General features: G+C 37.5%; 4 protein-coding genes across 5 annotated transcripts; 1 reads left to right on the top strand and 3 right to left on the bottom strand.

The window, feature by feature from the left end:
* Positions 1-1,091: 1,091 nt before the first annotated feature.
* On the bottom strand, positions 1,092-2,735 carry LOC110725073. The gene is made up of 4 exons (XM_021904545.1): positions 2,676-2,735; positions 2,429-2,572; positions 1,197-2,072; positions 1,092-1,109 (listed from the first exon to the last, which is right to left on the bottom strand). The coding sequence occupies exons 1-4, from the start codon at positions 2,733-2,735 to the stop codon at positions 1,092-1,094; spliced, it is 1,098 nt and encodes a 365-aa protein (XP_021760237.1).
* Positions 2,736-6,713: 3,978 nt separating this feature from the next.
* LOC110725207 (actin-related protein 7-like) lies at positions 6,714-11,030 on the top strand. The gene is made up of 7 exons (XM_021904690.1): positions 6,714-6,894; positions 7,641-7,856; positions 8,311-8,452; positions 8,778-9,022; positions 9,388-9,571; positions 10,319-10,386; positions 10,524-11,030. Exons 1-7 carry the CDS (start codon positions 6,817-6,819, stop codon positions 10,674-10,676), a joined length of 1,086 nt encoding a protein of 361 aa, XP_021760382.1. The 5' UTR covers positions 6,714-6,816; the 3' UTR covers positions 10,677-11,030.
* An 85-nt stretch (positions 11,031-11,115) lies between these two features.
* LOC110725208 (basic leucine zipper 34-like) lies at positions 11,116-13,357 on the bottom strand. The gene is made up of 4 exons (XM_021904691.1): positions 12,545-13,357; positions 12,363-12,438; positions 12,082-12,208; positions 11,116-11,977 (listed from the first exon to the last, which is right to left on the bottom strand). Exons 1-4 carry the CDS (start codon positions 13,207-13,209, stop codon positions 11,763-11,765), a joined length of 1,083 nt encoding a protein of 360 aa, XP_021760383.1. The 5' UTR covers positions 13,210-13,357; the 3' UTR covers positions 11,116-11,762.
* Positions 13,358-14,918: 1,561 nt separating this feature from the next.
* On the bottom strand, positions 14,919-21,980 carry LOC110725205 (ran-binding protein 10-like). 2 transcript variants are annotated; one of them, XM_021904689.1, is made up of 10 exons: positions 21,446-21,980; positions 19,290-19,436; positions 18,995-19,081; positions 18,207-18,252; positions 17,710-17,786; positions 17,160-17,322; positions 16,663-16,731; positions 16,076-16,129; positions 15,826-15,912; positions 14,919-15,507 (listed from the first exon to the last, which is right to left on the bottom strand). In XM_021904689.1, the coding sequence occupies exons 1-10, from the start codon at positions 21,790-21,792 to the stop codon at positions 15,226-15,228; spliced, it is 1,359 nt and encodes a 452-aa protein (XP_021760381.1). In that variant the 5' UTR covers positions 21,793-21,980; the 3' UTR covers positions 14,919-15,225. The 2 variants fall into 2 exon arrangements, with proteins under 2 accessions (XP_021760381.1, XP_021760380.1); XM_021904688.1 differs by having other exon boundaries at positions 16,070-16,129; positions 21,446-21,979.
* Positions 21,981-24,181: the final 2,201 nt, after the last annotated feature.

Below are 24,181 nucleotides of genomic sequence, written 5' to 3'. Positions count from 1 at the left end.
CAGAAACAAGGGGCTGCAAAGCTTTCGAATGGGTTGATCAACTTGATGGAACAGATTGGCAAACAGGGGTTATCAACAACCTGTTGTTGGATAAGAAGCTGCTAAAGGGTGAACTTAATGAATTGAAAAGGGAAGTTGATGAAATCAGTGGCCAAAGGAGGTGCCTACTTAATGAAGTTGATAGTTTGAAGATTAGATGCAAGGCCTTGAACGCTGACAGGAAGAGAATGAACAGGGAGGGCAATGCAGGGAAGATGTCTTCTAATGGTTTATCAATGAATAGGGTGGGCATGGCCATTTGTATTGGTTTATTAATGGTTGTAGTTTTTCTAATGGTTAGGGGTGTTTAATAGTAAGATGTATGTAGTATTTGGTAATTTGTTGTAATGACTTTGGTTTTAGTGTTATATATTTATGAAATCTTATGAGTTTTCTTGTAGTGTTACATATGTATCACTTGCATTTACTGTTAAAAATGAAAATGTTTAAAGTTGCACATAATAAGCAGGCTATGATAACTTCAAGTGGACAAAATAAAAGCTTGCAAATGTACATTACATTCAAAATGTAACAAAGTACTTCAAGTGCATGTTTGCACTAAAACCTTACTTGAAACTGTTTTAATGGCAATCAAAGCCATTCAAAAACTACAAGTTTATGTCCAACTGTTTAAATGGCAATCATGGCCATAAAAGAACTAAGTTGTTACAGTCAACAGAGAAACAGACATAATGTGTTATCATAGACATAATGTATTAGAAGAACTAAGTTGTTACAGTCAACAGAAACAGACAATCATGAGTACATCACTGGGTGAGGTTCAACTTGGAAAAGGTTTGCAGCTTGGCCCTTGTTACAACACCTGTTTGGGATGGTTGTTGTGCTGTTGGTGCAGGCTGGCTTGAGGAAACCTTTTTCTTTGATTTTGCTTGACTTGAGGAAGGCTGACTTGAGGAAGGCTGACTTGAGGCAGGCTGAGTTGAGTTAGGCTGACTTGAGCTTGGCTGCCTGGACTGTGATTGAGTTTTCTTGCTTAATGGCAGACAACCTTCTTGCTCCTGAGGAAACTTCCTGTTTGCTATGCTATTTGGTCATGCCCCAATTGCACTCTATGACATGGATGTTAAATTAAAAAGTTAGTATCAAATCAGACATATATCCAAAACACAAGGGATTTGGGGTTATGAGTGTGTTACCTTTTTTGCAGCCCTAGCCTCTTTTTTCTTCCTCTCCTCCATCAACCAAGGAGTGTTCAATGGGGGCCTACCAGCTGACTTCACCAGCTCTGTTGGTGGTATAGCTGGTAATTTGCATGTCTTGGCATAATGCCCAAATCCCCCACACTTGCTGCATTGCTTCTTCCTCTTTGTGCCTGTTGAAGCACCTGCAGTAGAACATTCTCCTGGCTCAAGCTTCCTTTTTTTGCTCTTAGGTCTCCCAGGCTGCACCTTAACAGCAGGAGGTAGTGGTTCCCTCATTTTGACTCTCTCCCAGTGCTTGGGACTAGGCATTGGTTGGACAGCAGGTTCATAAGCATCCCTGTAATACTCCATGGTATAGTATGGGTCAACATATGCCTCTATGTCACCCCTCATATCCATCATGCATGCATAAGCATGAACACAAGGAATGCCAGTGAGTTCCCAGTGGTAACATGTGCATGTCTCCTTGTCCAAATCAACCAACACTTGGTCATCCTTCAGCTGCACCTCAAATGTATTCCCTTTTAATGGTTGCACCACACATGACCTAGCCACAAAGTCTATCCTACCCAGAAGATGCCTCACATAAGGCACCAAGTTGCTGTTAATTTCTTTTGCATCCTCCCACTTCTCATTATTCCTGTTCATTATATACCTCCTCATCCATTCCATTTGGGTGAGGATAGGTTTATCTCTTGCAGGCCTAATCACTGCATTAAAAGTCTCACACATGTTGTTCAACAACATGTTGGACTTGCAGTTTGGTGTAAATGCATGTCTACACCAATGACTAGCAGGAATTTTGGCTAGATAATCATATGTCTCTTCATCAAGAAATTTGATAGACTCCATGGCAATTTCATGCTCAAACTGACAACATGCAATATTAGTTTAGAACAGCATGTATAAAGCAGGACATTTATAACAGATAAATACAAATGCAGAATCAGTTTACAAATGCAGAAACAAGTTCAGAACAGCATGTATAAAGCAGGACAAATATTCAAACAAATAATGCAGAAACAGAACCATGAACCAATATTCAAAGGACATTTATAACAGATAAAGACAAATGCAGAATCAGTTGTTTTATGCACCCAGATCTAACACCTCACAAATGTTTGAAACAAATGATGCAGAAACAAGAGCATGAACCAGTATTCAAACAATATAAGTAACCAGCCCTACCAATATTCAGGTAAAATGAAGCATATAAAAGCACTTACATAAGTTGTAGCCCTTGCAGCTCTCCAAAATAGCTCCTTGAAGGTTGAACCAGTGTAGTTGAGCTTGAAGTTTGCCCAAATATGCCTAACACAGAACCTTTGTTCTGCTTTGGGAATAACATCAGCCATTGCATTAATTAAACCCTACCAAATGTAGACAGTTAGCAAAGTCAAATGCCAAACACATGCATACACAAGGGAAAGTAAGCATTGAACCTAAATACCAAAAACAGAAACAGAAGCATACCTTCTGCCTATCAGACATGATGGTTAGCCCAGCTCCTTGGTCATGTGTGAACATTGCCATCAGGGATTCCAAGAACCAGCCCCAAGTTTCCTGGTTTTCAATCTCCACTGTAATTGCAATTAAGCAATCCAATTAACCTAAGTCGCATAGTCAATTGCAGAAATTAACCTAACACAGGCACAGTTTCTACTCTGTTGTCTAATTTGACCCTAATTTAGCCCAATATTGCAAATTTGACATTAAAAAAGCACCAGTAACAGACCTAATCGCTACCAAAAGACAAAAAACCAAAAAAAATACCTTCTTTGCTGTCAGATTCCCACCAACTGTCGCCCTTTTGTGGTTGACGAAGATTGTGACGACACCCTCCTGACCTAATCTTCGCCAATGTTGACAGCTCTGTCCTACACTCCACTCCTCAGCCACACAATTTAGGTTTCAATGCCAATTCAATGGTGGTCCAGAGAAATCAATGAATGAAGAAGTTGGTTGCGAATTCAATGAAGGAATACTGTTCGTGTTTTGGTGGGTGAAAAGTTAGAGGTAAAACCAAACTGTGGGACCCACTGCATTTTACCGTCACAGAAACCGTTAACTGGTGGTAACTTCAAAATTTTAAAAATTTTGGAGGTGTTAAAATAAAAGTTTTTTTTTGGGGGGTGTTAATATCCATTTTCAACATTTGTGAGGTGTTAAAAACCAAAATATCCTAAACTAAAATAAGATGAACCAAGCAAGCCATAAGTATGTAAATAAAAAAAAAAAAAAAAAACCGAAGTAGTAATTCACAAGTATAGAGAGGGATTAAAGAAAAAACATTGCATCACACGGGTCATTACGTTTTGAGTAAGTGAAACGCTAAACATCGCCCGCAATTTACCATATAAAGCCCACAAATATGTTATGATTTGACCATTATGCCCTTTTGCTAAAATTGAGATAATCTCGGTGTAAAAAATGTGGAGCCGTACTGGCTCGCCGCGGGAGACCGGATGGCAGGCCGGAGATGCGGGGGACGCTGGAGGTACGTCGTCGTCGACGGAAAACGAGGTAAGTCACCGCTAAAATTCACGGTTTACCGTCGTAGTGGTCCGGCGCCTAGGGTGGACGCCCAAACCGTAGCCTGGACGTCCAAGCCGGACGCCAGAACCACCGGAGTGGCGTCCAGGCTAGACGCCCAGACCACCAGAGTGGCGTCCAGCCCAGACGCCCAGACCACCAGACTGGCGTCCTGGGCAGACGCCACTCCACTGGGTGAGGCGGCCCTGCCAGGCGCCAGTCCAGTGGCTGTGGCAGCCCTGGCAGACGCCACCTTTAATAATTAATTTTTATTTTTTCCTTTTTGATTTTGTTGTTGTTTTTTATTAAATTTTTTTGTGAAAATAAAAAATCGAAAATGATTTTTTAAAAAAATTCGAAATGGGTTTTTTGTAAATTAAATTTGAAAATTCGAAATAGGTTTTTTTAAAATTAAATTTGAAAATTCGAAATGGTATATTTTTAAATTTAGTTTGAAAATTCGAATTGGGTTTTTATAAAAATTAAGTTTGATTATATATAATTATGTTTTTTTTGTGTTAATTATGTGGAAATATAGAAATTAAATGTATTATCCGTTAAATGTATTTATTGTAATATATAATTGATGCAGGAATATGGTGGAGACGGAAATGATTACAGTGAGATATTTGGACATGATGGTCCATTCGAAGAAGCTCAACAGGCGATTGATTGGGCAAAACAGGTTGCAATTGCAGCTGGATTTTGCTTGGTAGTAGCAACTCATAAATCTCAACGGGATGGTAGAATGGATCGCATTTTGAGATGTGACCGTTATCGCAAAAGAGAAGAAAGAGATTTTCGTACAGCCACTCGGTTTGACACAAAGCGGAAAGGTTGTGGGTGTGAGTTCAGAGTAAAGGTTCGACAACTACGGAGTCGTGACGGTTGGGAAGTGATAGGTTACTCTAAATGGGGGTATCACAACCATGAGATGATAGTATATGAAGAGGGTCATCGACAACTGAGCGGCTTAAGTCCTGCTGCGAAACTAGTTGTGAAAGAAATGAGTGATGCTCAAGTGAAGCCTGCTAAAATATTAGCATCTGTGTTAGAGAAATTTCCAGAAGACCATCCAAACCGAAGACACATCTACAACGTCAGACAGCAACTCAGGTTTGAACGGTAAGAGGGAAGGAACCCTATACAGCAGCTGCTACACCAGGCACAATCACGTGGTTACCTGTTCTGGTTTGATTCTGATGAAGATACAGCGGAGGTGACTCATCTTTTCCTTGTGCATCCTGATTGTGCTGATATGATCAAGTCTTGGCCATTTGTGATTTTGATCGACTCAACGTACAAGACAAACAAGTACAAGTTCCCTCTGGTTGAGATGGTTGGGATGGCTCCAACGAACCAGAACTTTCTGATTGGTCATGCAATCATCAGGGATGAGACGGCTCCAAGTTATTATTGGGTTTTGGAGAAGCTGAGAAACTACATCGGGCCTAATGTTCATCCAGCAGCCATCGTCAGCGACTGTGAGGGAGGTCTCTTTGCCCCCATAGCAGAGCTGTTTCCCGAATCGAACCACTTATTGTGCACATGGCACATCAACAACTGCGTGAAAGTGAAAGCCTACAACCTTTTCAAGAAGAATTTGGAAATGGCAGAGAGATTGGTGAATGGTAAGTGGCGGAAGATCCTACAGGCTACCACAGAGGAAGCGTATGAGCGAGCATTGGCTAACTTCAGGGATTCGTACCAGTGGTGTCCGGCACTGGTGGACTATGTGATGCATCAATGGGTCCCTCACAGGGAAAAGTTTGTCAAATATTGGACAAACCACTGGTACGAATCCCTGAAGTTAGCCAATGCCCTCGACCGTTTCCTGCTTGCCCCAGATACAGTGGACGCAGATGATGTGTCAGATCTACTAACAAACCTACCACCCCTACCCTTACGCACCTCCACCATATGCGTCTCATACATGTCATCAACCCTCTGACTGAATGGACCGTAATCATCATACGGTCCACTGCCATCGTCCACATCCTCATCCTCATCTGCGCCCTCCTCCTGCTCCTCCTCCTGGTCACCCTCCTCAGCATCATCATCGTCATCGTCATCCTCATCCCGACGGTGGATCCGTTCTCTACGAACTGAGGCCGAAATACCACGGGATCTGACATGTCTATGCCCCGACCTCTCCACTGAATAACTTCTACTAAGAAGCTCTATATTCTTCCCCACCATGACGACCCTACACAAAATTTTAAAATATATAAACATACAAAAATTTATACGATAAATAATCATCATCGCAAATCAAATAAACTAAAAACATACAAATAATTGTAAACAAAATATAAACGTAGAAAAAATACAACGAAATTGAAAAAATTTATAAAATAAACAACAAAATATAAAAACAATTCAAATTTATATTACAAAAAAAAAAAAAAATTAAAAACAATTTTTTTAAAAAATTAAAAAAAAAAATAAAAAAAAAAATGGGGGGGGGGGCGCCTTGGCTGGACGCCCAGCCGGCAGTGGTGGCGCCAGATGCAGACGCCGCCACCAGTTGGCTGGCGCCTGGGCTGGACGCCAAAGCCACGGCTGCGGCGCCTAGAATAAACGCCACAACCGTGGCGGTGGCGTCCAGCCCAGGCGCCAGCCAACTGGTGGCGGCGTCTGCATCTGGCGCCACCACCGCTGGCTGGACGTCCAGCCAGGGCGCCCCACCGCGTTCACGGCGGTTTTCCCCTTTTTTTTTTTTTTTTTAAACAAAATATACCTTTCCTCCTTGGGACATCCTTCCCTCCGCCGCCGCCGCCACTTCCTTGCCTTGTCGCCTCGACATTGCCGTTATTTTGAATTTTTTTTTTAGAGAGGTTGAAAGAAGATGAGCAATGAGAGTGTGAGTGATGAGAGTGTGAGTGATGAGAGTGTGAGTGTTTTTTTTTTAAGGTCAAGGGCAATTTTGGCAAACCAAGTGAATTTTGTGGGCTTTATGTAGTAATTTGTGGGCGATGTTTAACAAATCCCTTGAGTAAATGGTCCGTGACTATAAATATATTACTGGGTGATACAATTCAGTGGGCTGCCGGAGAGAGAAGCGGAAAGTGTGCGATAAAGAATGGAAGCAGTGGTGGTTGACGCAGGATCCAAGCTCCTCAAAGCTGGCTTCGCCATTCCCGATCAACCTCCTCCTGTCGTATGTTTTTCATCTTCCCCCTTTTCTTTTCACTGTCCATTTTCTAATCAGATTTTTCCTATTCCCCACCAAAAACTATAACTTTTGATGTTATAAATTCACGCTAATTTTTATGGGGTTGAAGCTAAATTACACTAATTTAAACTTTTTATGGGATACTGACAAATTTCTGATTAATCAATGTGGGCCATCTTAATTCCCTCTTACATTGGCTTAAAATTATGTCATTTTTTGGGAGTGGCCCACTATTTTTAATCAAGATTTGGGATTGAATTGAAATTTGTGTTCTTTACTTAATTTGAAGGACCAAAATCCCATTTTTGCTCTTGGAATTTACCTCATTAATTGTTAATTCGAGCTGGGTACTATAGTATTTGGAAGAAGATGGTTTCCATCTGGGTTCTGAAGAAGGGTTTTGAATGTGTAAACTTTGTACTTCTTTTAATTTTAGAGCTTCTTTGCATTATCAGATTGATAAATTTTAATGGAATTATAGGGAATTAGGGTCTCACTTATGACATTGATGTAGACAGTATTTGATTGTCTTAAGTACCACCCCACGACTTTAATCAACTAAACTAGTTGGCATTTACATTATGAGAATTAGAGTAATTGAATAAGAAGCAAACAATACGCTACTGAAATCGGGAGCATGTAATCTCAATTAACTAAACATTGGTGTCATCAAATGTTTCACCATTGTGTATCTTAGTGAGATTCATTCTAATTTCTATATTGTGTTTCAGATCATTCCTACACAAATGAAATGTGTGCCAGAAGAGGAATCGTTAAATGGTTTGGCTTTGGCCGAGGACGTCACTGTTGATCCTATTGTTCGTGGTTTTGTCAGTGATTGGGATGCCATGGAAGATTTATTGCACCATCTTGTGTATTCAAGCCTTGGATGGGAAATTGGCAACGAAGGCCATATTTTATTTGCTGACCCGCTGTTAACTCCCAAGGTTATTGCAAATCTAATTGTACAATATTATGTCTTAACATTTCTTATAGGTGGAATTCGAACTCTCTTCCTCCTTACCACGTGTCTTTTTCCACATTTATGAAATCTCAATATTCTCAAACTGTTTGAAAGATTGAGACCAAACTGTACTAGTCAATGTATCTGCTACTGCATATAATTCTTTGACTATGCTGCTATTTTTCATGCGTTAATTCTCTGAATTTGCTGGAGGAGAAGGTGAAATTTGACTACCTGTTGAGATTTGGAATGGGATTGAGTCAGTGAGTTCCCTTAGTGTGCATGGCTAATTGATAGAAGAATCTCTTGTCTTAACCTTTTTAATCAATTTTTTTGCTTATTTTTGTAGCTTAACTCAAAAAGGGCTCATTCAATATAACTATTGCCTGTGTTTTTATGTATTCTTACTTCCCACTGCTAATGTCTGTTGATTACAGGCTGTAAGAGAACGACTGGTCCAACTGATGTTTGAAAAATTCAACGTGTCAGGATTTTATGCTGCTGAGCAAGCTGTATTGTCACTCTATGCAGCTGGGCGTATTTCTGGTTGCACTGTTGATATTGGTCATGGCAAGATAGGTGCGCTCAAGTGCTCTTTGTTATTGGTAGCAAAGCTCTTTACTTTGTACTCTTAATATCATTCATCGATTGTGGGGTACTTCAGTACGTTGCTCATGATTTATTGGACTTTTGGCTCTTTGCTAATACTCACTGACAATATTATGCATGTATGCGTGTCTTTATGTTTATAATATCCTGATATGGATGTATGGCTTGTGTTTGCATCTATATATGTTCGTGGGTGTGTGTACATGTTCATGCATATGTGGCTGTAAGCATGCGTAAATATCGTTGTAAGCAGTAGATTTAGCTGATGGAAGCTTTGGTTTTGCATGATTGGCAGATATTGCTCCTGTTATTGAAGGAGCGGTTCATCATATTGCCTCAAGAAGATTTGAAATTGGGGGTGCTGATTTAACCAAGCTGCTTGCCGAGGAACTTGGGAAGTCTAATCCACTGGTGAATCTCCGTATTCAAGATGTGGAGAAACTTAAAGAGCAATATGCAAGCTGTGCTGAAGATGAACTTGCCTATGAAAAAATCCAGCAATCATGCCCCAATGAACAGCATATTCTGCCTGATGGTCAGGTTTGTATCTGTTCATTTTGTTTGCGATCCTTTTGGACTACTAGAACCTGTTTAATTCTTGATGCTACATCTAAAATTGTGCTGTTTGGTGTACCCTGCTATGCATTACTTGGTTTAGATTTACATTGGTGTTTCATAGGGAGTATGCTCATTTCCAATGGATTGTTTCATACTATTTCTTCAAATTTCACATTTCTTTTTTGTTGGTCAACTTTTATAAAAGTGTGGCGTCCTTTCTCAAGATATGATATGACTTGAAATTTAGATATCATAGAATATGATCGGAATGAATTTCTACTTGCATTTGAAATACATTTTTCTGGGATTGATTGTGTAAATTGATTGAATATCTTATATTCTTATAGGTAATCAAAATTGGACAAGAAAGATATGCTGTGGGTGAAGCTCTCTTCCAGCCTTCTTTATTGGGTTTAGAGGCACATGGAATTGTTGAGCAACTTGTTCGTTGTATATCTACTGTATCATCAGAGAATCATCGGCAGTTGCTGGAGAGCACTGTACTATGTGGTGCCGCATCCTCTATGACAGGTAATTACCACTTGCCTTAACTCTTCATATATATTTTTGCTTTGCTAAAAGCATGCTGATGCAGCAACTTTATGCAAGGCCTCATTATTGTGTTTTAGTTAAGAAATTAGTATTTGTTGCTGTGTATGATTTAAATTTGAGTATGTCTATAGATGTCTACACCTTCAATTAAAAGTATAAAATCTTGCCACAGAAGGTATGTAGCAACTAAAAATAGAGGAGCATAAGGATAGAATAGATAACCAGTGAATTGAGAACTTTATTTTGCCTTTGTTCTATCTTGTACTTTGTGAGTAAAGGTGGGAGATCTGTGTTGTAATTGTATTTAATGGTGATTTAATTGCATTGATAATACAACCACATATCAATTTCCCCCAAAATTCTCCTCTTCTTCCTTAATTCTATTTTTCTGTTTTTCCTGTCTATTAAAATTTGGGATGCCCAAGAAAGTAATCCATAGCAACAATTTTGGGACACAGGAAGTAGGTCTTTTAAAAACCACTCATACAAATTTTTGTTTGTTGATGTGATTATTGAGAAATGAGAACTCTATCATGGTAGTGTTAAAATTCTTTCCAAAAATATGGATCTGCATATACTGCTAGAACTAGGCACTAGGTGTTTCACGTCTTATAACTTTCTATCTGGGAGCCCCTGTAATGGACTTTAGATGTCCTACGAAAGCTAATAGAAATTTCCAGGGTCTGTTATTGCTTCTGCTGATCCGATTTATCCTTGTTACTGCAGGTTTTGAGAGTAGGTTCCAGAAAGAAGCTAATATGAGCACATCAGCTATTCATCCTTCGGTGGTGAAGGTAATTCATTCCTTTTTCATTTTGAATCTGTGTACTCTGACCTATATTGTATGTCTTGTATTATTAACACTATTTCTCCATTTGGGAACCTTCATTTAACGTTGCTTTATTGTTTTGAATTCTTCATCCAAATACAGCCTCCAGAATACATGCCAGAGAATTTAGCCCAATACTCAGCATGGGTAGGCGGCGCAATACTTGCCAAAGTTGTCTTCCCTCAGAATCAACATGTAACCAAGGCAGACTACGATGAACATGGACCTGCTGTTGTTCACAGAAAATGTTTCTGATAGATGCCTGCTCCTGCTTCAGTTTACTAACACTAACAAAGGCAATTGAGACTCTAAGTGATTGGATATTGGAGTCCACTCACAATGGTGAGAGGAAAACCCATGCGAGTGAACTCTTGAATCAACTCACTGGGATGGGTTTAACGTAACGTCGTAACTGCTGAACTTTGCCGCAACTAGGAAGATGGTTGGTAAGGACCGAATTATAGTGTTATTAGAAATTTAGAACACTCGATTATACCTTATTTACTACTTATTTTCGGCATTTGGAAGTTCTGTGATCTATGTAGATTGTTTAATATCCTATGATGAATCATTCCTTGATATGTAAGGTGATTAACATAATTTCCTTTCCCCCTTTGATTTTAAGGCCAAATATCCATTAGCATTCTAGTGAAACGGAATGTAGAAGATGTGGAGGATCGCTTATACCACTTAGGAAATTAAAGTTTACATACGGGGTATGTCAAATTCATTCTAGACCCTCTTAAATCAAATTGTTTAATAGAATTTTGTGGTGTTACTTTGTCCAAGGTCATATAATTAGGCCAAATATGTAAATATAATTCTGCGAGCTAGGGTTGTAGGATGCAACATCTCATTTGGTGCCAAAAATTTATGTGCAAGAGATCGATTTCCTCGTCCGATTAATGAGATTAGGAAGAAGTTTGTGGATGGGGGCTCATATGAGGAATTTTTAGATAACCTCAACTAATAGCACATTTGAATGCAAGTTTTCGCTACAAGCTGTTGAAATGAAATTTATTGTGACTAGACAATTATTCTCAGCTTAAAAATGAAGCCAAGCACACAACATACTTTATACAATAGTAACATAATAAATCATCCTTTTAAATAATACAATGTACTAGGAGAATAATTACACAAGTAAATATATAATAGCACTTAACTCGAATATGTTCTCCTTCCCTCAGAATCTGAACTACTGTAAATTAGGTTTGTAGGAGATCTTCAATGATTTGCACAGGCAAATGGACACGGGCTATACCTAAAACTAATTAACAAACTGAAGCTTGTAGAACCACAAGAGCTATACATACAGAAAAAGATAAGGGTCTAGAGCATTTACTCAAGGGCCGCGTTGCTGGGAGCAACAGTTTTTGGAGGGTGTAAACTGAGCTTGGAAAGCTGAGAATCAACGTCATTATAACTCTTGCCACGACGATGAACTGCAGGATTCTGCTTCTGTCGTGGTCGTTGCTGATTATGGCTCAAATTTCGCTGGAGCTGGTACAAGTACTGAAGCCTAGCAAGTTCTTTGTCTAAGATTTCCTGTTCCACTGAAACATGATTTTGTATTATTGTTATTCCATTGATGCAGAAAATATTAATCATCGTACTTTAGAACCAAGCAGATGAAGTAAATTAGTGACATATTACTCACTTGATTTTATGTAATGCTCCTGCGACAAACTCTCTAACCGTTGTTTTAATGCTCTATTCTCCATACCAAGTATAAGATTTTGCTGGTCGAGGAATTCTAGCTGCGCTGATACTTCAGCTCCTGCTGCCTGCATTAGGAGATGTATACTATGTATGAGGTGTATTATGAGATCTTGCACAATGCTCTATTCTAATACTATGTTACTCAGACTTTGGTACTCATTACTGTACTTCAATAGTTATGTCAGACAGGGGTAATGTGCAGGGAAAAGAAAAGAGTACCTGCAAAACTTGGGCATTTCTCTCCAATTCTGCAATATATTGAAGCTTCCTGACACGTGACCTTCGAGCATTATGCCTACATCATTTTAGCAAACCTGAGAACTTGATTGAATGTTTATACTTAGGCAATCCTTCAATAGAGAAATCATTGTTACTGATATGATGAAGGAACTAAGTCTTACTGTCTACGTTTTGCATCAGTATTCAACGTGGCAGGTGGTTTCAAGTGAGAGCAGTCGCTTCCTCCACCAGATGAATTTTCCATTTCTGGTTTACTCCCTACAGATTTTATAATATCTGGTTCAGGTGAACAAGACATACCTAAGGCTTGACAATCAGCATCTTCCTTAGCATTTATGAGGCCATTTGGTAATGATGGAGGAGTAGAAGTTGAGGGTGATTTCCCCAACTTATCTTGCTGTTGCTTATTACTTGTAATCGCAGAATTTGACTTCTCGGTGTTAAATGAAGCTTGAGGAATCCCATTGAAATTGTGGGGCATTTGGTTACTACAAGAAAGTGCCCCAATAATGTTCCTCAACCATAACTCATCCGCGCTATTATCTACAGCAAAGTATGCAGAAGAGTCACTTGCAGAACGTCGATGAGTTCTATTAATCGGACTCTCTGGCTCATTTAGGAGATCCTCAAGCCAAGGTGGTGGCTCCTCATACAAAATATCTGTGAAACAAGATTTTGGCACATTGTCCTGTTTTTCAGAGGATATTGGACCACAGTATAGAGCTTGAGAAGGACCTTTCGGAGGAAGAGACATTGGACCCCTGCACGGGCCGCTTTGGATGTCTGAGAACCCTTCTGGGGTGTTTGCCATACATTCAGCAAGCATTTTTTTGTTTTTCCTGAGAAGGGATCATGTAGTTTATAAATCCAAACAACCAAATCCAAATTTCACTAAATTAAAAAGTACATTCAAACATATACATCTAAAATGAAAATTTTGAATAATGATATCACCTTTTACAGGTTCTCAGAGGAATTTGAATTCTGAAGATTCTTAAAAGATTGATATAGGTGTAAGGAACTATCAACTATGGATGCTTGCCTACCTTGAGAGCACCCTACGTACGTGTCTTCACTGTAGACATATCTTGGTTAGAAACTGCAATAAAGAAACAAGTCTGGCATCAAAAAAAAGTTTTAGCAGATGAAAACTCCTTTTCCTTTCCATATTTTGTCACTCAAATGTCGCGTTGAATCTGTTTCATAAGTCAAGTCCATAACATGCAAGGCGCATTTAGACAAAGAGTATTGTTTTATCACTACAACAGTATGTATCTAGAATGGCGATGTCATGAACACAAAAATCAGAACACAACCAAATACGGCAATTTAATTAAAAGGGAAACTACCCGGAATGCCAGTTGGCTGTTGCAAACTAAAGTCCTAATTCAATAGAAATCTTTCCATATTCAGAAATCTGCAGCAAATCTAATACTTCTATCTTCGCTAATAATTTCCAAAATTCTGATAACTTTCTTAATGAAAAATTTCCCATTGTATTTGGGTTCGCTTACATTCTTGGCCTTTAGACATCATCTTCTGTTCATCTGTTGCATCAACTAACATTGTTATGATTTTACATTGCCTATTACATTAATCATGCATGTTTAATTTTAATATATTTGAAAGAATTCGAGATTGTACAAGATGTCAGATCACAAAAGAGGAAGATGTCTCTTTGTAGTTAAGTTTGAGATATTGAAATCTAACCATTAAATAATACAAGTACAGTACATGCCTAAAAAATTAAACATAATTAAAGACCTCGTAAAATGCAAATGAGAAGAACTTTAAGGAATGGAGAAATCACATTGTTTGACATAGTTATACCAGAGAGCAGAATGACGGGAATGTCACGGTGCTTCTGGCGGCAGATGATCTCTTCTTGCACATCGCCGTGACCTCCCTATATTGCCATTGTTATAAGAAGAATTATAGGAAAATGAAAAGCCAAGGAAAAACAAAAAGAACAAAAAATATCTGAAGAATTTAGGTTAATGAGAAAGCAAGAAAGGGGCGCTTTCCCCGCAATGAAAGCAAAAAGCTGTTAATGTGATCCACCATTTTCGTTTTATAGATTTCCCTCATATTTTGTTGAGTGCATTCTAAGTTTTAGATAGATTTGAGGTGTATAATTAAGCTACAGAATAGCCATTGCCTATTGTCTTTATCTTCAATGACGATTGTTAACTAACTTTATTGGTAAAACCGTAAAAATGTGAGGATAATATCAAAGTTGTAAAAATAAAACTTTGTTTACAACATTGCTCCGTATAACTCTTTACAAGCAAAAATACATACGTGAATCTTTAAATACACTTCAGTCTATAATCTTATTGAATAAAGTGGATGTCTATTAGATAGTTGGTTTAGATCTTATTCACATTAATGTCAATGATAAATAAAAGCAATGAGGTAGTAATTGTTAGATACACATGTGAATGATGTGATTAATATTCATTTATCATACCTTTTCCCTTAAGTTAGTACTTTTCTTAAAGATGAAATTTAGATAATTTACAGAAATCACTCTGATACATAAAAACTCCAAGGAGTTGTATTATCAAAAGAAAAAGATTATTTCTTCATTGCACATTTGCCTTCTACATTTGATTGTAAAATTCAACAAGATGTATATCGATAACCAATGAAAAAAATCAGATCAATATTATGGTAACAACTTTACAAAGTAGCAGTGAAGTGGAACAAGTGTAGGATTGTTTCCCTAGCCAAGGCTAAGACTATCACAAGTCCACTGCTCTCCCAAATGCAAATTCCAAATTCCCACTTAAATCAGCATCGGGATTTTGAGACTATAAACAACGATCATTTATTCCTAAATCTAATGCTTCTCCATTTTACTGCTGGTTAACACCCGATGCAGATGGAAAGCTTCACCTTGATCTCCGTTTAAAGATCGTCTTTCCAAGCAGCAAGCAGATAGCTGCCTTAGCAACTTTTCAAGCTGCGAATGCAAGCAACTCAACGAATCTTTCAGGCCAGGATTAGTTGACAAGATCATGGCATTCACTGCGTCAGCAACAGCTTCTCGTTGTGATTCTTTGAGAAGATGTCCAACCGGGGAATTCAAGGGTTCTTCATAGGCCAACAGGGCAACACATTCCTAAAGAAAATTGAAAATCTAAGAATCTCAGACAATTCAGAGATCAAAACAGCAGAAGCATAATAGCTGAAGAAAGACTCTTCTGAGTCTTAAAACTTAAAAGAAGACAGAAGTACACATACAACAGATTTGTCCAAAATGACCCATGAATTCTCAGCCTCTCAGGAGGTAGGTAAGTGGAAATTTAATAGTGCAGGAAAGTAATAAGCATGCAATTACTACATGACTCCATCATATTCCGTATTTTAAAAGGCTAAGCATATCAAAGATTAATACCACATGAATAAATAAGTATCAAATTTCAAAACAGAGAGTTACCCGAACAAGTTCCTTATATTCTTCTTGACCAAAAAATTTGGCCAGCTCCACCCTTCCGTATTTGACAGCATCTTCCAGCTTCCCAGCCTACATTGCAAAGTTGGACATCACATAAGAATGCATTGGCAGAAGGTATTTTTAACTATTCAGAACAGGCCGCCGGAGGAGGGAGTTTAATATTGCAAGATGATTTTATGCAAACAGCTACGAGCATAATGATTAATAAACAGAAGAGAAGACATACCCGCACCAATTCTATGAACTTTTGAGAATGAAGCAGAAAACAAATGGGAGAGTTGTCATCCTGCAATAGGAAAATATTAACCAGAAACCAATTAGAATCTGATATGTATTCAAACAGAGCAACAGGAAGTTCTGTGCATGCAAAGGATTTGCAAACAGCCAAACATGTACTACATCTGTTTCGAAATCATGGTTACACTTTCCTAATTTGGCTGTTTCCCAATTTATGACATGTGACCCACACATATTTTATTCATTTCCTTACCCTAATTATACATATCATTACACTTTTGGGTCCGCAACTTATTTTGTTTTCGTGATTGTTTTCCATTCAACTTTACGCATTCCTCTCTTACTATACATTTCCTTGGTTATAACGAAAAGTGAAGTACAATTGTTAATTAAAACAGAGGGAGGAAGATACACGTCTTTCCTCTTAAGGATATTGAAGAGCGGAAAGAAAACAAGGAGATGCATAATATATTACTTTCTGGGAGGGGAGTAGAGTAGAGAAGAGTAAACTTACAAGAGTACAATAAGGAATTAAACCATAACAGGATTCAAATGCTAAACTATGAAACTCAGACAACTCACCAGGATAGTCTGAGGATACCAGTCACGAAGTTTACCAAATGCAGCATCAATCTTTCCCGTTCTGATCAACTTCATAACCGAGATGAACATATCAATACCAAGACTTAAAGAGTCTCTGACAACAAATTGGACTCTAAAAAAAATGACAACTAATAAAACAACCAAACAAGGTGATTCTTCTGGTAAAGAAATCCCACTTTTTCAACAGATTAAGCAAGAACAGATGAAATGTACAGTATTTTTGTTTTTGAATATATATAGTACTCCGTAATAGATTTGTATAAATGTGGATTCTGTCAAAGCCAAAACATTCTAAATTTGAGGTGTTGCAAGTATACTATCTAATCTATAGAGCACAGTAAAACCAGGAGTCACATTTTAGAACCAAACACTAGATAGGCATTATGTCTAGAGATACAAAAGGTCGAGCTGAACAAATAATTTAGAATGTGCTCAGAATTGGCTGATCAAAATAGACAGATTTGTTGAAATGATACCTGGCGAAGAGTCTTCCTCTGGCTGAGTGCATACATGTCGTCTTGCTCAATAAATCCATTTTGTTGAGATAAACTGATGGGTGGAACTGAATTACTAGTGGCCATGTCAAACACATTAAGTGTGTCTTCATAGCCATAGTGTAGCAAGTACGAGCGAACAATTCTGGTATTCCATAACCACACATTAGACAAAGATCTAACATTGAACACATACGTCATGATACACAAGGCATCATATTCTTTTAATGCCATGGGAAATATAATCATAGAAGCAGAAAATTTAAGTTGATAACTGTCAAATCTATAGCAAGACAATCTACAAGACAGGTCTGAAGGCGGGACTGATCTATCTCACTAAAGCTTTGCAGAAGCCATACAATATGACACAAAAGACAGTCATCAGATAAGCAGTAAGCCATACATCATACAAGCACTTACAGAATTTATGTATTTTCTATTTTAAAAAGGCTATAGCTAGTCAAAGCCAAACACAACATGCTTAACAAAGATTCTGTTTATGACAGTTCCTTGAATAAAATCAATAACTTACCCATAACTAACATTCTGCGGCAGAGATATCTTTTCGATCATGCTTTGCTGCTTCAACCTTTCCTGTGCTTCATAAGCCTAATGAATGGAATACAAATGAGTAAAAAATTATAATGTACAGAAAGGCTACAAAGAACAGACATACAGATGAAGATTTTTATGTGTTCATATGGGGAGCATCATATGTACAAACACTAACAAGAAGTCCAAAGCATCAATCTATTTTATATTATATTATATTACAAAAATAGTAATCTATAATATTATATTACAAAAATAAGGATAAAAAAAAGTAATCAATCTATTTCAAGTAACAAAATAAAGGTTTTTGGAAAAGGTCAAGTGAGAAAGCTAAATTACTGAGTAGCCATCTCTGGCACAGTCTAGACATTCTTTAGATTTAAAATTTAAAGGGAAACTAATAAGCATGTGCACAATAACTGAATCCAGTAAGAGAAACATTACGGAGTATAAAAAATAACGTCAGAGAAGACTTGCCTTGATATCAAAGAGAAAAGGTTCTTTCCCAAAGTTCACAGTAACCCTGCACAGTTTGAAAAAATTAATATTGTCATGCACTCCATTATCAGAACTCAAAATTTCCACAGTTCAGTTTTCTAACTCCGCCCTAAACCACCCCCCACAAAAAATAGTTATATCATAATATATAGAAGTAACATAATATCCATATATATATACAGTCATACACTAGTTTAGAATTTGCATGAACTGCTAACTTGCTGGTCCTAAGAGAACAGAACAGGCATGGTTGCATGGAATTTAAAAAAAAAAATTAAAAATAGAAAGGCAGGACAGGACATGACAAAAGGAATAGAAAACGATCACATGCATTGAATATCTATGCTTTGGCAACAGAGGTCAGGCATTGAATATCTGCTTTGTACTAGCAAAAAAGCGATGGTAGAAGAGAGCTATAAGTCCACTGTCACTATATCAGCATATGATCAATCACAACAGACAAACAAAACTCCAACTTCAGCATATTATGGTAGAGCAAAATTTCAGGTCACCAGACACTGAAGTCAATGGCCATTTCTGGACTTAAAGTAACAATTTTTTGTGTTTCTGTATTGAGGAGCAAATTTTTAAATCACCAGGATAGAGGTCCCAAGCCCCATTTCCAACACCCCCCCCCCCACAACACCCACACATAAAAAACAAATATTTAAATAAAGTAAAAATCGAATTATAACTAGATCTACTATTCTTATATCATTTAATTCCAAGCTCATAAATGAAGGTGAATGGTTGAGATGCAAACATACTCTTCACGTTGGCTGTGAACAGCTACCGTAGGAAACAGTTGACTCTTCACATCTTTGTACACTGTTCCCACAACGATCCCATTTTTGCTGGAAATTCAACATAGTAAATATCCGTTAGCACCAGGTACTTAAAAAAAGCTGAAACCAATGACAAGGAACTAAAACCAAAAAATACATTTACAAACAGGCAGAAAACAATTGCTTACAACTCCAATTAATAAAACTACTTGCAAACTTCATTGAGATGGAACTTCTACTTTCATTCTAATGCTGTACAAAGTAGTAGCAGTCTTACGTAAAAAAGACTTCTTGAGAAGCATAATTGATCCCTCCACCAACTGTATCACCAGTAGTGAAGCTAGGGCCAAACGTCTCTCCTTTTCCATGACCACGATACAGCAATCCATCATCTCCATGATAACCATAGCTGTTTGCTTCCCACCTGTCAATAAAAGTGAGGAAAACAATAGATAAGATACTGCTAAACCAACTCTTTAATGACCAAGTAGGGGATAAAGGAGAGAGAGTGGGGGGGGGGGGTTGGGGGATACAAAGTAAAGCCTTGCAGTCAAAGCTATCAAACTCAGTAAGCAAAAACAAAAACAAAAACAAAATCCAAATGCAAGTAACTTCACATTTACCATTATTTCACTATCTCTTTCAAAAAAAAAAAAAAAAAAAAAAACATCAAGCAAACATCATGTTCATTCAGTGAGGTTTTGAAGTGAAGTAAGTGGTCTTGTGAAGGTATGTTTCAAAAGATAATGAGCATACATAGATGTGCAAGTGAGCACTAAGGAAGCTCACACTGTTTTGAATTAGTTTCGAAATAAGGTTCAGCTACACATGTGGCTTCAAAAAAAAGTTGAGCTACAAAATGCTACTAGCTAGAAGCATGTAAATCCTTAATGTTGACCAATTATCAGAGCTAAAATATTTCAAAGTATGTAAAACTTATAGTTCGTATATTCTAAGAATCCTCATCAGCAAAAACAAATTTGATCACTTTCGTACACAATGAAGAATTTTTTGGTAAAAGAATACAAAATTCTTCATTTTGAGAAATTGATGGAATAGCAAGACAAAAAATTATCAAATCATACGAATCTGATTAGTGTACGATGAAAATAAAATTTAAAAATTCAGGAAATGCTATAAAAACATCAGAGGATCCAAAAGAAATCCACACATTACACAAGTAACAAGTTTCTCTTTAGAGAAGAAACAATGAAAGCTTGTTGAAGTCTCTTGCACTGAGTTTGGATAGCAATATTGAAAAGACGGGAAAGGAAGGGAAAAAAGAGGGAAAAGTGAGGGAGGGGAGGGTAAAAGTGACCTTCCACTTTTCTTCCAAATCTCTCCTATGAGTCCTATTGAAAAAAGGGAAAATGTATCCATCACATTCCCTTCCCTTCCGTTCCTTTCTCTCCAAACCTTCTTATCCAAACATAATGTTAATAATTGACAGTTTCCCACAACAAAACAAAACAAAACAAAACAAAACAAGAAGATCCTGATTACAGTAGCACTAACAGGTTAAGGAGATCCTAATTACAGTACCACTAACAAGTTGAGAAGATCCTAATACAGTACCACTGGCTCGTCTCCATCACATTTAACAAACAAATTCTACTTTATAGTAATAAATTGCACATCACTATAAACATAGGCTAATCAATTTACTTCCCAACCCTACAAATAACTTCCCTAATGTACCAAAAACCGGTCTTCCACACCCCTACAAAGGCTACAATAGATTCCCAGCAAGTAAGCAAAACTCTATATATCATGATATGTTTCTCCCAAACTTCACACTTTAAAAACACCACACTCATCCAAAATACCACCATGACCATCTCACATATCGAGGTATGATACATCATACACGATAAATGGACCATTGAGTCCATAGCCAATCACGCTTAACGCAACTGCACGTCATTAATACATATGCAAATCAATTTCAGTTCCCAATCCTAAAATTAGTTCCATTATTATGCCAAAAACCCGTCTACCGCAATCAAAAATAGAATAATAACGAGCAAAGAATGATCATGATAGATTCCTCCAAAGTTTGTACATTTCAAACACAACAATTACTTACGATACTACCCCAAATCATACAACCACAATAATTACCACCACCTGTATCAGATATCAAGAGACAATACATCATACACTAAAAAGTGCACATTCGAGTTGAACATATTCTCTATGTATACGGCTAATATAACAACAAACAATAAACAACAACGATCAAATACCAATTCTTAAGAACTCCAATGCAATTATCATTTTCGATAACATTTCCGACTAACAATACGATTAACAAATGCCAACAATGATCCTAAACACCGATAACATTTCCGACTAATTCTTCAATTATCAAACACTAATTCATAAAAACTCCACTGCAATTGAAAACAAAGAAAAAGAATCCAAGAAACAAACCCAGGTTGTCGGCGCATCTTGAAGCTATCAGTAGTGAAACCAATAGCAATCTGACCTTTAGCACCAGCGTTAATCACCTTCATTTCGAAGTAATACATGAGTCGTTTCACCGGAGCAGGGTGATTCGCTTGAATAACACCGACATCGTGGCCGTGCAAATTAACACCTGTATATTCAACCGATAGTTTATCAGTCGAAACCACCAAGAATCCGCCGGAACTGTTAATGGTGTTCAATTCCATCGGAATTGATTCGTTTTCATTGTCGAGTTCTTCGCTTGAAGATGCGCTCAGTTTCGCTTGCTCAAGGAAGTAATTGCTGATTTGTTCTTGCTGATTTGCCACCATTTTTGTGTCAATTTTAGAAACCCTAGTTCATTTGATTGGAATTTGAAGCTAGAAATTGGGATTTGATCAAAGTTAAAACCCTAGGTTGATCGATCGAGAAGTTGGGAATGGTGTCGAAGTTGAGGAGAAAGAAAGAGAAGAGGTGGCCGGTGGGTTCGCTGATTCTTTTTTTAACATTTGGGGACAATTTAGACTTTTCCCCTGATTTTTAAGCAAATTAAAAAGATATTTTTTCACAAGTAAATTCAATTCATTAACAGTTCGGTATACGAATACAAATGGAATATGAAGTTAAACAAATACATACAGAGTAGCAATTTAAATTAAATGATGGATTCGTTCATCAAATTTGTGAATCTACCATGGTTGAATAGATCTTTATCAGTGCAATGTGAAATCTCTATCATGTATATTGTTAAAATGTATAGACTTTTTCGGAGAGACAATCTAACAATTTGTTGTACTTTGAGGGATAATTTCCATCTGCTTGTATTTGAAGAACTAAAAGCTCTTGCCACACCATATGATTTTTCATCAACAAACCAAAATTAAACTCATATTTATACCCTACAAAACCTACCAAAAGAGAACGCACTGCATTCAAACAATATAATTTAATCGAAAATAAAAACATGTGCTAATTAAATAGAGATGGTCAAATACAACCAATTTTCTTAAAAAAATTTGGCTATTTCTGGCCCCCTAAAAATTTCATATTTAAGGTATACGCAACTACTAGTTAAATTTAAAATGAGTTCTAAAAAAGAAAAATAAAAAGGGATGTATTACGCGCGATACCTATAAAGTACCCTGAATACTTCACAACATCGCTTCATTTCAATTTACTACACTCTAGTCTTTTCACCTTTATACACTGCAAACGACGCATCAATTCAGTTGTTAACTGTTCTTTACAACACTCGCCCAATTTTCTCTCAACTATAAATTTTGTAAGAAGTTTCATCGCATGCAAATTTATTTATTTATTTATTTTTTTGAAATCCCACTGTCAATTTGATCGCATTTCATATTTTAATTTTATCCAATTTCATAAAAATATTTCGTAATATTTTATATATTTTTTTCATCTTTTAACGGATTGATAATATATTCATGTAATTTGTAATATTTCGTAAAATTAATGAAATATGATATGGAGCAACATAAAAAAAAAAATCTCAATTAGCATAATCATATCTTTTTGTAAGTGAATGAGAATCATAACTCAAAAACAATAGCAGCACCCTTGAAATTTTGTTGATCATTTTTATTATAAGGCACATGATCACTAGTGCATGAATTGAATGTTATCGGTAATGGTCCCCAAACAGCTTGCTAGAATAAACACATAAAAAGTATTGAAAAACAAAAAGTGTACTCCTTTTTAGGCAGTGATACAACAATAACAAAGCAGCGGCGACAACTGCAATAATTTTTTTTTTTTTTTGACGGGGAGTAACGGAATTTATTAATTAGCCAAAGCATCCATGAGTACATACAGGGCTATATTTGGGGGAACATGATTTTCCCAAATTTGCTCAAGATCAAAAGGAATAAAATTAGCAAGGGTGTGTGCCACTACATTTCCATCCCTCTTCACGTGGCTCCATTGGAGTGTACCATACGAAGAGCTCAAAGCCATGGCATCGCCTAAGACCAAATCCATTTCAGTACTGTAGCTTGCCTCCTTCGAGAGCCTTGTGAACACAGTTTGGCAATCCGTTTCGAGGATATCATTGTTGTACCCATACTTCGCGCCTAGACTCAGAGCCCAAGCAACAGCTTTCGCCTAAGCAACTTCAATAGTCCACCAAGCTTTGATCCTCTTCGTGGCCGCAAACAAAACAATCCCTACATTATCTCTGGCAACCACACCTGATCCCACCCAGCCATCATTCGAAATTGAGGCATCCGATTGATTTTAATGGTCCCTTCGGGGGGGAACCCATCTATTCGGGCTTCGACAGGTATTAGCTGTGGCAGCTCTGCTAGCAACATTAATCATCTCCGAGCTTTCCCCTTCCCATCTCAACACACGAGCTGCAAGCACGTCAGTAGGTGTATCCTTCCCTTGAAAAACCTTCCTGTTTCTATCTTGCCAAATACCCCACAATAAGTATATGCCACGGTGCATGACATTCTTCTCCAGGTTTTTCCAGCTTTCGATAATCTCGCAAACTTCTAGTGAGTCCACATCTTTCACCATTTAAGCACAGCCCAAATTAGCCCACAGTTCACTAATTCGCTCACATTTAAAGAAAGCATGCTTCCAAGTTTCAGCCTCACGAGCACACCAAGGGCACCAATCTTCCTCAACCAAATGTCGATGCTTCAAGAGTCCACGGACCGGGATTGTGTTTGTGCATAGTCTCAACAGAAAATTTCGAGC

Source organism: Chenopodium quinoa, unplaced genomic scaffold (genome assembly GCF_001683475.1).
Source record: "Chenopodium quinoa cultivar QQ74 unplaced genomic scaffold, ASM168347v1, whole genome shotgun sequence".
Taxonomy (NCBI): Eukaryota; Viridiplantae; Streptophyta; class Magnoliopsida; order Caryophyllales; family Amaranthaceae; genus Chenopodium; species Chenopodium quinoa.
The sequence above is the reverse complement of the archived record's forward strand: the minus strand, read 5'-3'. Positions and strand labels throughout refer to the sequence as shown.